Raw genomic sequence first — 15,422 nt, 5'->3', positions numbered from 1 at the left:
TAAGACAAGAACCTTGTGGGGATAACATCATCTGCAAATTGCGTTATAATTGTATCATTAAACTCTGGTTGAGGGAGGTCAATCACATAAATGTTGAATAGAATTGGACTAAGACAAGAACCTTGTGGGACACCAGCTGTTGGTATAAAAAGCTCTGTCGACCTGTCGTGGAAGGTGGGAATGATTTTTCTTTGAGTTAAGAAGTTATATATTAATCTGAGAAAGGTCCAGTTATGGTCTGGTAGGTCAATAAGTTTGTATATAAGACCATCATGCCATAAGCTATCAAAAGCTTTATGAACATCTCTGGTGGCAATTAGTGCAAGATTGCCCTGATGTTTTAGACTTGCTTCAGTATCAAAAATAATATTAATTGCATGATGGGTACCTCTATGTGTTCTAAAGCCAAACTGTTTTTCAGTAAAACGGTGATTAAACTCCATATAGTAGTTCAGTCTGTTGGAAATGATCTTCTTCACCTTTGTCCTATACACTTGAAAGAACCCCTTTGGATTAGTCTTTGATTCATTAGCAACTCTAATTTCATAGTCACGTTTAGCCTTTCTAATCCCCTTTTTTACTTCTCTTTTAAGCTGGACATATTGGTCAGTAAGGTTAACCTCTTCTCTTCTGATGTGCCTATAAATTCCCCTTTTCTCCCCTAATAGATGCTTTAGCCTCCTGTTAATCCATTTGGGATCGTTATTATTAGACCTAATTTCTCTCTGGGGAATGTATATACTCTGAGCTTGGTGTATATTATTAAGAAAAAATCATAAATGCAGATCCCTTCATAATCATAAGTATGAACATCATCAATAAAATAATTAGCTAGATAACCCCAATCGAGATTTGACAGGTGTTCCCTAAGTCCACTGTAATCGGCAGAATGAAAATCTGGGATTTTTACCGTATTATCATTATTCTTGTATTCCCAGTTAATACTGAAAGTGATGGATTTGTGATCACTTGCACCAAGCTCTTCAGTGATCTCCAGATTATTTACGAGTGTGTCCTTATTTGACAAGACTAGGTAGGCTCTGTTACACACTGCTTCAGAAAACAGTCCTGAACTGTTTCCATAAAGTCACTGGATTCTAGATTACCGGTCAAAGAATTCCAGTCAATTTGACTAAAGTTAAAATCCCCTACTATCACTATGTTATTGTGCCTAGAAGCCCTAACAATTTCGTCCCAAAGAAGTCTCCCTCTATCGTGATCCAAGCCTGGAGGTCGGTATATTACACCTATTGACCCTCTACAAACTCTACCCAAACAGATTCTGTTACTGTTCCATCTATTTTTATACCTGTTTTTATGCAACAGTTAATATTTTCTCGAACATATAATGCAACTCCTCCCCCCTTCCCATCACATCTATCCACATGGAAGAGCTTAAACCCTTGAATATTACACTCAGCAATCATATCCCAACTCTTTAAATCATACCAGGTTTCAGTTAATGCAATGACATCAAAGTTCCCAGCACATGCTACCAAACGTAGTTCATTAATCTTATTTCTTGCATTTCGACTGTTAGCATAAAATACCATCATATGTTTTTTTCTTCTGCACATTTTTCCTATTCATCTTTGTTTTTACACAATTTCTAAAATTATCATTACCCAGAGTTACTCCATGACAGTTACTATTAAGATTCTTAACCCTTTCAGGGTCCGTCCCGTAGATCTACGGCTTCACATTGAGTGTCCAAACCGTAGATCTACGCCAAAATTCTAGCGCCGTCAAATTTAGCGCGAAAGCGCTCATAGGCCTACATGTGAGAGAACGGGTCTGCATGGTGGGTGTGCGCCATAAACAAAAAATCTAGGCGCCCGCATAGCATTGTGGGAACGCCGGTTCAGTTACCCTTGTTCACCATGCCTCGTCGCAAGTCAACTCTCACTCCCCGGAAAATTGGGACTCTCCTCTTCCTATCTGATAGTTCTGACACTGATGGAAGTGGAAATGAAGACGAATTCTATGGCTTTGATCAGTTAGTGACCGAAAAGAATGACCAGGATATCGATAATAGTGCAGAAAACCCTGACGATCCTCAACCTTCTACCTCTGGTGTGGGCACTCGTGACTCACGGTCGGTTGTTCCTCAATGCAAGAGAAAACTAATATTTTCGCGTGGCCAGGCCTCTGACTTCAGTAATGATGATAGTGACGTGGATTGTGATTTTATTGCACTCGACGATCATTCGACTAGTGATAGTGAGGAATCATATTCACCAGTGAAGCGTCGGTATGTTCGCCGCCGCATGCACTCGGGTAGTGTACCCTATGCTGTGCCCAGGGGACGGAGTACATCCCAGAGTACATCCCGGAGTACATCCCGTGGCCCTACACTAGTTTTAGGTAGTGATAGTGAGGATGATGTGGCTACACTTGGCATGGATAGACCACAGGCATCAGTGGATGGTGGTAGTGGTGATGGTAGTGGCACCGCCATGCGTGACTCACCAGCCCACGCTGGGACCCACGCTGCTGACTTGTCAGTTCAAGGACAAAGCGGAGCGTCAGCCACCAGCCCACCACAACCACAACCACCCGCACAACCAGCCTATGATGTCCAGTATCCACCAGCAAACCGTATGTGGGATTGGCAGCAAAATCCCAATTTTGTTCCCAAGCCTCACCACTTTGATGACTCTCAAAGTGGAATTCTACCTACTTGTCCCCTTGGAACCACGGCCAATGAACTGGAATTCATTGAATTATTCTTTGACCAGCCATTGGTGGAAATTATTGTCAGGGAAAGTAATAAGTATTTTGAGTACACCATGGCAAATACGATCATATCACCACAGTCAAGACTACACAGGTGGAAAGAGATGACTGTTGCAGAAATGTATTTGCTTTTTGCAACAATAATGCTTATGCCTCATGTCTATAAGCATAATATAAAAGCATACTGGTCCACAGATCGGCTAATTTCTATCCCGGGCTTCAGTGAAATCATACCAGTGAACAGGTTTATCTTACTCTTACGTCTGACAAAACCAGGCCTGACAGAAGTGACAGGTTATACAAGATTAGAAATGTTTTCATGTATCTCAAACAAAAGTTCAGCACATACTTTTATCCATTCAAGAATCTTGTAATTGACGAGTCTTTGATTTTGTTCAAAGGTAGACTGTCATTCAAGCAGTATATACCGAGCAAGAGGAAACGCTTTGGTATAAAACTGTTTGTACTCTGTGACTGTGACAGTGGCCTGGTGTTGGATATTGTTGTATACACGGGAAGTAAAACATTGAAAGATACCAAGATGTTATTGGGTATCTCAGGTGACGTAGTGAGAAACATGATGGCACCTTATCTTGGTAAGGGGCATACATTATATACCGATAACTGGTACACAAGCCCATTACTCAGTGATTTCATGCGAGTGAACAAGACAGATATGTGTGGCACAGTGCGTTCTAATCGTAAACATATGCCCAGGCTCAACGCAGGTGCTCGTGGTGATGACGTGCAAGTGTTTACTGCCAATGACATCATGACATTACGGTGGCATGACAAACGAGATGTCACATTGTTGACAACCATTCACCGTAATGAAATGCAAGACAGTGGCAAAGTTGATCGAGTGACTAATGAACGTATTCGAAAACCAGTGACAGTGATTGATTATACACAAAACATGCGCTTGGTTGACAAATGTGACATGCAGATTGGTTTTGTTGACTGTGTTCGTAAGAGTTACAAGTGGTACATGAAACTTTTCTTCCATCTCATGGACATTTCTATGCTCAATGCATATAATATGTACCAAATAAAGACTGGCAACAGACCACCGTATGGTGAATTTTGTTTGTCTGTTGTCAGACAACTCATAATGAAGTACCAGGTAAGAACACCTGCTATACAACAAGGTCCTCGAATTACTCAGGATATACCCAAGCGTTTGAGGAGGGATGGTGATCATTTCATAATACAGCTTCCTTCAACTCAGAAGAAATTTGCTCAGAAGAGATGCATCGTCTGTGCACAAACAAAACGACGGCAACAAAGACGCAAAGACACTCGGTTTATGTGTGAGGAATGTAAGATGCCTCTGTGCATGGTGCCTTGTTTCAAGGAGTTCCACAAGCTCCAGCAGTTCTAAAACCATGTCCAGTGATTGTAAATATGTAAATATATGATAGAACATTAGTATTATACAATATTTGTGCATGTTTATTGTAATAAACAACAGTGGTAAACAATAATATGATAATAACTTTAGTGCGGCTATTGTGTTCAATACAGTGAGTTTATATATATACATTATATACAGTATTGGTCTCTCAGGCCCCAAATGTTAGTAGGAATAGAAAAAAATTGGAAAAGAAAAGAAAAAACTTAAAAAACCGCTAAATAATGTAATGTGCGTATGTGGAATTCGTCGATGTTGCCGCCACCACATCATTTTTGACAAACTTCTTGGCACTGTATCTCGGTAAGTACTGATCAGAATTTTTTTTTTTTGTCTTATTACCTTCACAAAAATATGCTCTTTAATTCTGTAAGAAATTTTTTTTTTTTTTTTTTTTCAAAATTTCTTGGACACTGGAGCACCACTTCAGATTTTGGCCTTGGACCCTGAAGGGGTTAATATCAGAGCATAAGTCAATACATGTATATCCATACTCACTATTTATCATTTCTAAACCCATACCTCTAACTAATCCTAGTTTAAAGTCCTAACAACCCCCTCAACTGAGCTAGCAAGAAAACCCACACCTGCCCTGGATAAGTGAACCCCATCCCTGGCATACATGTCATTTCGGCCATAGAAGTTGTCCCAGTTGTCAATGGTACTGCATTATCTTTACAGTGTTTATCCAGCCAACAATTAATACCAATTGCTCTGGACAACCATTCATTTCCAACACCCCTTCTTGGCAAAATGCCACATATAACAGGGTGCCCCCCTTCTTCCTAATTATGTCTATTGTTGTCCTGAACCTTTTAACTAAATCCTCACTTCTACGCTTGCCTACATCATTGCCTCCAGCACTGAGGCAGATAATAGGATTGATCCCATTACCATTCATGATGTTGTCAAGCCGGCTAACAATATCCTCCATCCCAGCCCCAGGAAAGCAAACCCTCTATCTCCTACTCTTGTCCTTCAAGCAGAATGCCCTATCCATGTACCTAATCTGGCTATCCCCAACAACAACAATATTCTTACCTTTCTCGGTGTCGTTCGTCGTGACGTTTCCAGTAGTCGACTCACATTCGTCGGGTAGCACAGAGAATGCATTAGATGTTTCCACAGCAGTCTCTTTCTTCTTCATCGTTTCTACCTTTCCATTCATCTTCTTGATCATCAACTTCGTTCCATGCTGTCCAGCCACTGACTACGTTCCCTTCTTGACCTAAGGACTCAAAACAGGAGGACTACTATGAATCCTCTTGTTTTCCTCAGTCAATCGCCGTATCTCCATCTTCGCTACTCTCAATTCTTCCTTAAGCTGCTGGTAAAGTTGCTCGATGGAGGGCATCTTGGTTCAGTCCACGGAGAGCACACAAGACACTTCTTCACAGAGTTAAGTACAGGACGGCTTACTCTCAGTGGCCCATATACACCCAAAAACAACACAACACAACACCTTGTGACATACATAATGACTTATTTTATTCATTCTGGAGTATATTCCATGTTTCTATGTTATTAGTATTATTTATTATGTCATATTAGTTGAATTGTGATAGATAAATAAGCCACAGAGTTGATATTAGTGTCATATTCTCCAACAATAAACTCCCCATCCCTCCCTCACACAATCAAGTCTTCAATAAAGGTAGGTGTGATGTTAAATAAGAACATAAGAACTTAAGAAAGGAGGAACACTGCAACAGGCCTAGTGGCCCATACTAGGCAGGTCCTTCACAAATCCAACCTACTAACAGAACAAATGCTACCCAAGTAAAAAGCTCAGGTGCAAGTCTGACTCAAATCCAACCCCTCTCACTCATGTATTTATCTAACCTAAATTTGAAACTACCCAAGCCATAGCTTTTAGAACATAAGAAAGGAGGAACACTGCAATAGGCCTGTTGGCCCATACTAGGCAGGTCCTTCACAAATCCAACCCACTAACTGCATAACAGCTACCCAAGCAATAAGCTTTGATAAACCTATTTACTCATGTGCAAGCCAGATTCAAACCAACCCCTCTCACTCATGTATTTATCCAACCTAAATTTGTAACTTCCCAATGTTTTAGCTTCGATCACTCTACTAGGCAGACCGTTCCACTCATCAACTACCCCAATTACCAATGTTCATTTACATTTTATTAGTGCTTTACATTTATTTGGTATTCTTTTCTGCATGTAAATCTATATTTAATCTAGGCAAGTGACCCCTGAAGTGACCTAGAGTCCTTATGGAGGGGGATTTCCCTTCCAAACAATAACCTCTCTTCCCACTCTCCTCCTCCCTGTCTTCCATTCATCAACAATAGCCTTCAATAAAGGTAACTGTCATGTTGAATGGTAAAAAAAAAATTGTTGTTGATACTTATGGGTGTCTGGAACAAATTAATTGGATTTACATTATTTCTTATGGGGAAAATGGATTCGAAAATCGTCAATTTCGATAATAGTCACACTTCCAGGAACGGATTAATTACAGAAAACGAGGGACCACTGTAGTGACATCAGCATGTTTGAAGATGACACCAAAATAGGCCGTCAGATTAACTCTGATGAGAAGACTCGAGTGCTACAGGAAGATCTGAATAGACCAGTGCAGTGGTCGGAGAAGTGACAGATGCAGTTTAATGTAAACAGATGCAAAGTTCTAAGCCTTGGAAATTAACCCTTTAACCCTTAAACTGTCAAATTGTAGATCTACTTTGTTACCGCTAGCACTCCAAACGTAGATCAATGTTTTATTTTTCCTGCCTATTTTATTTTTCCTGTACTATTGTATATTGTGCTAAATTGTAATACTTTTTTATATGCTACATCACAACTATAGATTTTATTACCATAAAATATTAGCTACTTCACTGTTGTAGTAAGGAAAATAATGTATAATTAAAATTTACCACTATACTTGTCTAGGCTTCAGTAGTCTGTAAGCATTAGGATTAATCTGCCCGAAATGCCCCAGCATGTTAGTGGCTTTCTTTGTACCTAACAACATGTTACAAAATGTAATTATACACTGTAACCTTTGCAAAGAAATAAATTTTGTCTTTGTCTTGCCTTTGTCTTTGTATATCGACAACATTTCTGCAAACAGCAGGACTCCACATTGCCATCAGATGAGCATCTAGTGCCAACTTTGCCACCTTATATCTCGATATGTACTGATACTAAATTTTTTTTTTTTTTTTTTTTTTTTTTGTCTTATTACACACAGAAAATTGCCCTCTTTGTTTAAAAAAAATCAAAATATTTGGAGCTCTTGCAGTGAAAACATAGACCTACATTTTGATAATTAAAGGGTTGAAAATAACCATGGCACTTATAAACTAAATAATGTAGATCTTAATCACTCTGAATGTGAAAAAATTTAGGAATTTGGATTTGAGTGCAGGCACTGTACTTCCCATCCCATCATAAAGTCAGTGAAATTAAACAAAAGAAACAAAAAAACTTTATACTGTACAGTATACACTTAGGGTAATTAACCCTTTGAGGGTTTCAGACGTACTAGTACGTCTTACGCTCAGGGTTTTTTGACGTACTAGTACGCACAAATTCTAGCACCATCAAATCTCGCGGGATATGGCTGGTAGGCCTACATGTGAGAGAACGGGTCTGTGTGGTCGGTGTGCATGGTAGAAAAAAAATCTGGGACCCAGTGGTGCATTGTGGGAATGCCATCTTAGTAAACAATATCCACCATGTCCCAATTTGCCTCGGCAAATTGGGACACTTTTGTTCCCCAGTGACAGTTCTAGTACAGATGGAAGTGCCAGTGAAGATGAGTTTCAAGGTTTTGGTGAGGTTTTGACCGAAACTAATGACCATAATATCGGTAATAGTGAGGAAAACCCAGACGACCCTCAGCCTTCCACCTCTGGTGCTGGGCCGTCTTGTTCACGTTCAGTTGTACCAGAATCCAAGAGGAAACTTCTATTTTCCCAAATCCCAGACTCAGATGAGAGCATGGGTGATGATAGTGATAGTGAATATGAACTACAAGCTCTTCAAACTAGTTCCAGTAGTGATAGTGAAGTGCAATATTCCCCAGTGAAGCGTCAGTATATACAACGATATATGCGCTCTGGTAGTGTGCCATATGCTATTCCAAGGGGAAGGAGTGCATCTCGGAGTACATCCCGTGGCTGTACAACAGGAACAGAGAGTGAAAATGACGATGATACTGTTGCAGTTGGGATGGAAAATGTGCGTGGTGGTAGTGGTGCCGGCGGTGAGGCACCAGCAGTGGGCCATGCTGCCACCCACGCTGCCACCCACGCTGCCACCCACGCCGCTGCCTCAGCTGATCTACAACAAAGGCCACCATCCCCCACCCACCCACCACACCAGCCTCGACAACCACAACCTCCACAACCACAACCACCTGTCATTGTCCAGTACCCACCAGCAGACCACACCTGGGATTGGCAGGAAGCTGTCAATTTTGTTCCAAATGCCCAGCAGTTTGATGACAGCCAAAGTGGAATACGGCCATCTTGTGCACTTGGGAACAATGCCACTGAACTGGAATGTTTCTAGTTATTCTTTGACGAACCATTGATGGAAAGTATTGTCATGGAAAGCAACACATACTATGAGTACACCATGGCAAACACATTACTTTCACCAAAATCACATCTACACCAGTGGAAGGAGGCAACTGTGGCTGAGATGTATCTTTTCTTTGCCACAATAAGGCTTATGCCACATGTGTATAAGCACAAAGTGAAATCATACTGGTCAACAGACCGCCTGATTGCAACCCCAGGTTTCAGTGATATAATGCCAGTGAATCGATTTGTGCTAATGTTACGTATGCTTCACTTCTCAGACAAAACCAGGCCTGACAGAACTGACAGGTTATATAAGATTAGGAATGTGTTTGTGTATCTGAAAGAGAAATTCAGTACGCATTTTTATCCCTTCAGGAAGCTTGTAATTGACGAGTCTTTGATTCTGTTCAAAGGAAGACTCTCTTTCAAGCAGTACATACCAAGCAAGAGGAAACACTTTAGTATAAAGTTGTTTGTGCTTTGTGATTGTTACAGTGGTCTGGTATTGGATATTATTGTGTACACTGGAAGTTATACATTGCAAAATACCAGGAAGTTATTGGGCATCTCAGGTGATGTGGTTAGAACAATGATAGAACCATACCTTGGTAAGGGGCATATATTATATACAGATAACTGGTGCACAAGCCCCTCACTCAGTGATTTTTTTGTGAGTGAACATGACAGATGTGTGTGGCACAGTGCGTGCAAATCGGAAACATATGCCCAGGTTTGACGCTGGCACTCGCAGAGGTGAGGTGCAGGCGTTTGCTGCCAATGACATCATGGCATTTCGGTGGTATGACAAACGAGATGTCACACTGTCGTCATCAGTTCACCCTAATGAAATGGCAGACAGTGGCAGGCAGCATAGAGAGAGCAATGAACCCATTCTAAAACCTGCAGCTGTGATTGATTACACCTTCAACATGCGTTCAGTGGACAAATGTGACATGCAGATTGGGTTTGCTGATTGTGTTCGCAAGAGTTATAAGTGGTACATCAAACTGTTTTTCCATCTTCTGGACATTTCCATGCTCAATGCTTATAATATGTATAAGATGAGGACCAGAAACAAACCACAGTATGGCGAATTCTGTTTGTCTGTCATCAGACAAATAGTATTCAAGTACCAAGGAACAGCACCTGCAATTGACCGCCCACCAAATTATCAACAACTACCTGCTCGTCTGAAGCATGGTGATCACTTCCTGGTAAAACTGCCTGCTACTGCTTTCAAGAAAAAGGCTCAGAAGAGGTGTTACGTCTGTGCACATACAAAAAAACGCCCACAACAACGCAGAGACACTTGTTTTATGTGTGAGGAGTGTAAAACACCACTGTGCATGACACCATGTTTCAAAGAGTTCCACAGGCTGCAGAACTTCTAGAAACATTCCCTGTGACTGTATATGTGTATATAAAATATAGAAAAATAGTAATAAACAACATTTCATATCGTTTGTTTGTGTAAATATTTTCTATAAACAAAATAATGACAACAGTATTTACGCCCTTATTGTGCAGTATTGAAAAGGAAATAACTTGCAAAATACTGATCATGTTGGCCTCAGAGGCCATAAAAGTTACTCAGAAAAAGAAAAATTGAAAAATAATTGAAAATAGTACATAAAAAAGTAAATAGAAAAATACCGGGTGACGGCAGTTGGCGATGTTACCAGATGTTGTTCAATTTTGGCAAACTTCACGCCTCCATATCTCGGTAAGTATTGACGGTAAAAATTTTTTGTTTAGCCTATAATGTTTAGAAAAAAAAAAAAACTCTTTTTCATAAGAAAAAATAATTTTTTTTTTTTTTAAAATTTGGCCGACCCTGAGAATGAGTTTCGGAGAGGGCCTGTCGACCCTCAAAGGGTTAACATGTATAAACTACTTTATAGAAAACCCCTTGTTATGCAAAGCATTTTAGGCAGCCTTAACCCTTAAACTGTCCAAACATAGATCTAAGTTTGCTTGCGTAGCGCTCCAAACATAGATCTACCTTGTTTTTTTTTTTTTTTTTTTTTTTTTTTACATTTTTTTTTTTTTATGGAGAAAATCAAGGGCGGAGCGTACGCGCGCAAATGTAGATCTACGTTTGGATAGTTTAAGGGTTAAACTAACTTACAATTACCAGACAATGAGACACACATAGTACATAAGCATTGTTGCTGATACCTTTACTTTTGCATCCCTTCACTCCTCCTTTTTTCCTCTCTTTTGCCTCTAACCTACCCTCCCTACTTTCTACTAACACTGTTTCTTCTACTACTGCTACTTACCTACCACTACTTCCTCTTCTCCATCTCTCATTCCCATTCCTTTTCCCACTCGCTTATGTAAATTGGCTGCCTCACTCTTTTCTGCTAATGTGACTTTGTAAATGGTTTAAGTTGGACTGAAATGTTGTCATAAGCTCCTCTCTCCTATGTGCAGGTTATTTGTGTATTGTTCCAGTCATGGTATTGTGCCTTTTTGTTCTTTATAGTACATAAGAATAAGAATACTTAGTTTATACTATATTGAAGGTATTCAGTAATTTAATAAAAAATCCTAATTAATTACATTAAGGATGAAGCTAGGTACCTGAATTGATACAAGGAAAATATGCCTTTCTAGTAATAAATGAGAATTGAAGGAAGAATGAAACAAGAACAGGGGCAATATTAGATGAAAAACATTTTTTCAGGATTTCTTTCTTTCAACAAACCGGCCATATCCCACCGATTTCAGGATTTGTTCAGTATAATAAATTGTTGTCAGGATCACTTTAAGATAAAGAGGTGCTTTTTAACAGTAGTTTTGAAGTAGAAAGTAATGATTGACAGTAACTAATATGTACATACTGTTGTTCTAGATTACATTTAACTGTTTGACCTCTTTTCAACAGATATATCCTAATGATGAGGCCGTACAGCGGAATGAACCTCTACCTTACAACTATCCAGATTTGTCTCGCTATATTCAAGATATGAACTTACTCTGTGCTCTCATTGCCAATGGTCCGGTGAAGTCATTTTGTTATCGTCGTCTACAGTACCTTTCCTCGAAGTTTCAACTCCATGTTCTTCTTAATGAAATGAGAGAACTTGCTGCTCAGAAGGCTGTTCCTCATCGAGACTTTTACAATATAAGGAAGGTAATAATTATTATAATAGTTATCTTGATCTGGCTCAGATGGACTCATAAAAAATTAATGTTAATTTTTTATAAAATATGCATTTAATTTATACATAGTGCATAGGCATTATGGTGTTATTACCTCCCTCTCAGATCTCAATGTAGTGAATGATTGTTATTTAATTTGGCATAGAATGAGGAAAAAGAGCCATTTTAAAACATGCATGAATTCCTAAAATGTATAGGTTTAAGCACTTTTTACTCTGAATTTTATTTATATATAAATATTTCTATATTTTTATAAATAAATATTTTATGATTGAATGGATAGGGGAGCAATGTGGCAGATGTTGCGAGTGTATGGAATAGATAGTAAGTTACTAAATGCTGTAAAGAGTTTATATAAGGATAGTGAGGCTTAGGTTAGGGTGTGTAGGAGAGAGGAAGATCAGTTCCCAGTAAAAGTGGGTCTTAGAGAGGGGTGTGTAATGTCACTATGGTTGTTTAACATATTTATAGATGGGGTTGTAAAAGAGGTAAATGCTAGGGTATTGGGGAGAGGGGTAGGATTAAATTATGGGGAATCAAATACAAAATGGGAGTTGACACAGTTACTTTTTGCTGATGATACTGTACTTTTGGGAAATTCTAAAGAAAAGTTGCAAGGGTTAGTGGGTGTGTTCGGGAGGGTGTGTGAAGGTAGAAAGTTGAAAGTGAATATAGGTAAAAGTAAGGTGATGAGGGTATCAAACTATTTAAATAAAGAAAAATTGGATATCATATTAGAGGGAGGGAGTATGGAAGAAGTGAATGTTTTCAGATATTTGGGAGATGACTTGTGAGTGGATGGGTTTATGAAGGATGAGGTTAACCATAGAATTGATGAAGGCATTGAGGTATCTATTTTTTTATTTTATTATCACACTGGCCGATTCCCACCAAGGCAGGGTGGCCCGAAAAAGAAAAACTTTCACCATCATTCACTCCATCACTGCCTTGCCAGAAGGGTGCTTTACACTACAGTTTTTAAACTGCAACATTAACACCCCTCCTTCAGAGTGCAGGCACTGTACTTCCCATCTCCAGGACTCAAGTCCGGCCTGCCGGTTTCCCTGAACCCCTTCATAAATGTTACTTTGCTCACACTCCAACAGCACGTCAAGTATTAAAAACCATTTGTCTCCATTCACTCCTATCAAACATGCTCACGCATGCCTGCTGGAAGTCCAAGCCCCTCGCACACAAAACCTCCTTTACCCCCTCCCTCCAACCTTTCCTAGGCCGACCCCTACCCCGCCTTCCTTCCACTACAGACTGATACACCCTTGAAGTCACTCTGTTTCACTCCATTCTCTCTACATGTCCGAACCACCTCAACAACCCTTCCTCAGCCCTCTGGACAACAGTTTTGGTAATCCCGCACCTCCTCCTAACTTCCAAACTATGAATACTCTGCATTATATTCACACCACACATTGCCCTCAGACATGACATCTCCACTGCCTCCAGCCTTCTCCTCGCTGCAACATTCATCACCCATGCTTCACACCCATATAAGAGCGTTGGTAAAACTATACTCTCATACATTCCCCTCTTTGCCTCCAAGGACAAAGTTCTTTGTCTCCACAGACTCCTAAGTGCACCACTCACCCTTTTCCTCTTTTACCTCATTGAGGTATCTGTAGAGACAAAAAACATTAGTGGCACCAACACTCTTATATGGGTGTGAAGCATGGATTGTAAATGCTGCAACGAGGAGGCTGGAGACAGGGAAGAGTTGTGTCTAAGGGCAATGTGGGGTGTAAATATTATGCAGAGAATTCATAGTGTGGAAATTAGGAGGAGGTGTGGAGTTACTACAAGTATTAGTCAGAGGGCTGAAACGGGGTTGGTGAGGTGGTTTGACTATTTAGAGAGAATGGAACAAAGTAGAATGACTTGGAGAGCATATGAATCTGTAAGGAAAGGAAGACGGGGTAGGGGTTGTTCTCGAAAAGGTTGGAGGGAGGGGGCAAAGGAGGTTTTGTGGGCGAGGGGCTTGGACTTCCAGCAAGCGTGCGTGAGCATGTTAGATAGGAGTGAATGGAGACAAATGGTTTTTGGGACCTGACAAGCTGTTGGAGTGTGAGCAGGGTAACATTTTGTGAAGGGATTCAGGCAATCTGGTTAGCCGGACTTGAGTCCTGGAAATGGGAAGTACAATGCCTGCACTTTAAAGGAGGAGTTTGGGATATTAGCAGTTTGGAGGGACATCTTAAGTGTTGAATGATGAAAGCTTTTGTTTCTTTTTGGGTTTTTCTTTGTTTTTGGGTCATCCTGCATCGGTGGGAAACAGCTGATGTGTTTAAAAAATAAATAAATAAGTATTTTTTATGTCATTGTTATAGAACTTACATGCTTCAGTGTAATCACTTGGTCTACACATTCCCTACCCCTTCTAAAACCTCCCTGTTCATCTGCAATCCTGCTCTCTGTCTTACATCTACCTGGTATACTCAGTAAACTTATTTCTCTGTAATTTTTACAAGTCTCTTTTGTCTCTCTTTCCTTTATATAAAGGAACTATACACACACTGCCAATCCCTAGGTACCTTTCCCTCTTTCACACATTTATTGAACAAAAGTAACAAACACTCCAAAACTGTATCCCGCCCCCCCCTTTCTGTTAACACTTCTTTCATGATCCCATCAGATCCCAGGCACTCAGATATGACAGTTTAGATGTCACTCCAAATAGCCAATATTCCAAACCCCTCCTTTAACCCCTTCAGGGTCCAAGGCCAAAATCTGAAGTGGTGCCCCAGTGTCCAAGAAATTTAAAAAAAAAAAATTTTATTTTTTCTTATGAAATGGTAGAGAATCTTTTTGTGAAGGTAATAAAACAAAAAGTACGAAATTTGATGGAAAATTGACGAAATTATGCTCTCGTGAATTTTGATGTGTCAACGATATTTACGAATCGGCGATTTTGCCGACTTTGACTCCCATTTTAGGCCAATTACATTATTCCAGTCGACCAAATTCTTAGCTATTTCACTAGTATTACTTCTATTCTATCGATTGAGCACAAGAAATCGCCAAGTCAACTGTTTCAACTACAAAATAAAGCGACTGGAAATTGGTAATTTGGCCAATTTAACACAAAGTTCAAAATGTTCCAATTTCAAAATAGGGTCCAGAATAAACAATGTAGGTATTCCTGGAACTAAACTAACATTTCCTCTGTTCATTAGTTATGTTTTGAAGCTTTACAAATAAATTCCATATTGATTTTTTATTCACATAATGAATTTTTATTCACACCAAAAAATAGAAGATTTACTGTTATGCAATATTGTAATAATTGTATAAATATCATCACCACATTTGTGAATGTATATTAGACCCACCAGCTGGCGTGCATTAGACGTGTGAGGTCGTTTGTTTACTCTTGAACATCGGGAAAAATTTAACATTTCCGCCACTTTGAGCTCAGTTTCAAGCCATTTCCAGTGCTAAAACCAATCAAAATTATCTCTATTTCTGTAATATGTCTTCCATTCTATCAAATGAGACCAAGAAATCACAAATACAACTATAAAAAACATGAAA

General features: G+C 39.6%; 1 protein-coding gene across 15 annotated transcripts in view; it reads left to right on the top strand.

Moving 5' to 3' along the window:
- Positions 1–15,422, top strand: part of AMPdeam (AMP deaminase) — a 231,436-nt gene that overhangs the window by 159,839 nt on the left and 56,175 nt on the right. For all 15 annotated transcript variants that reach the window (XM_070086034.1, XM_070086036.1, XM_070086032.1 and 12 more), the window contains one exon: positions 11,602–11,850. In XM_070086034.1, coding sequence (XP_069942135.1) covers positions 11,602–11,850 — 249 coding nt within the window. The remainder of the gene's footprint in view (positions 1–11,601; positions 11,851–15,422) is intronic.

This window comes from Cherax quadricarinatus, chromosome 18 (genome assembly GCF_038502225.1).
Source record: "Cherax quadricarinatus isolate ZL_2023a chromosome 18, ASM3850222v1, whole genome shotgun sequence".
Lineage (NCBI taxonomy): Eukaryota > Metazoa > Arthropoda > Malacostraca > Decapoda > Parastacidae > Cherax > Cherax quadricarinatus.
The sequence above is the reverse complement of the archived record's forward strand: the minus strand, read 5'-3'. Positions and strand labels throughout refer to the sequence as shown.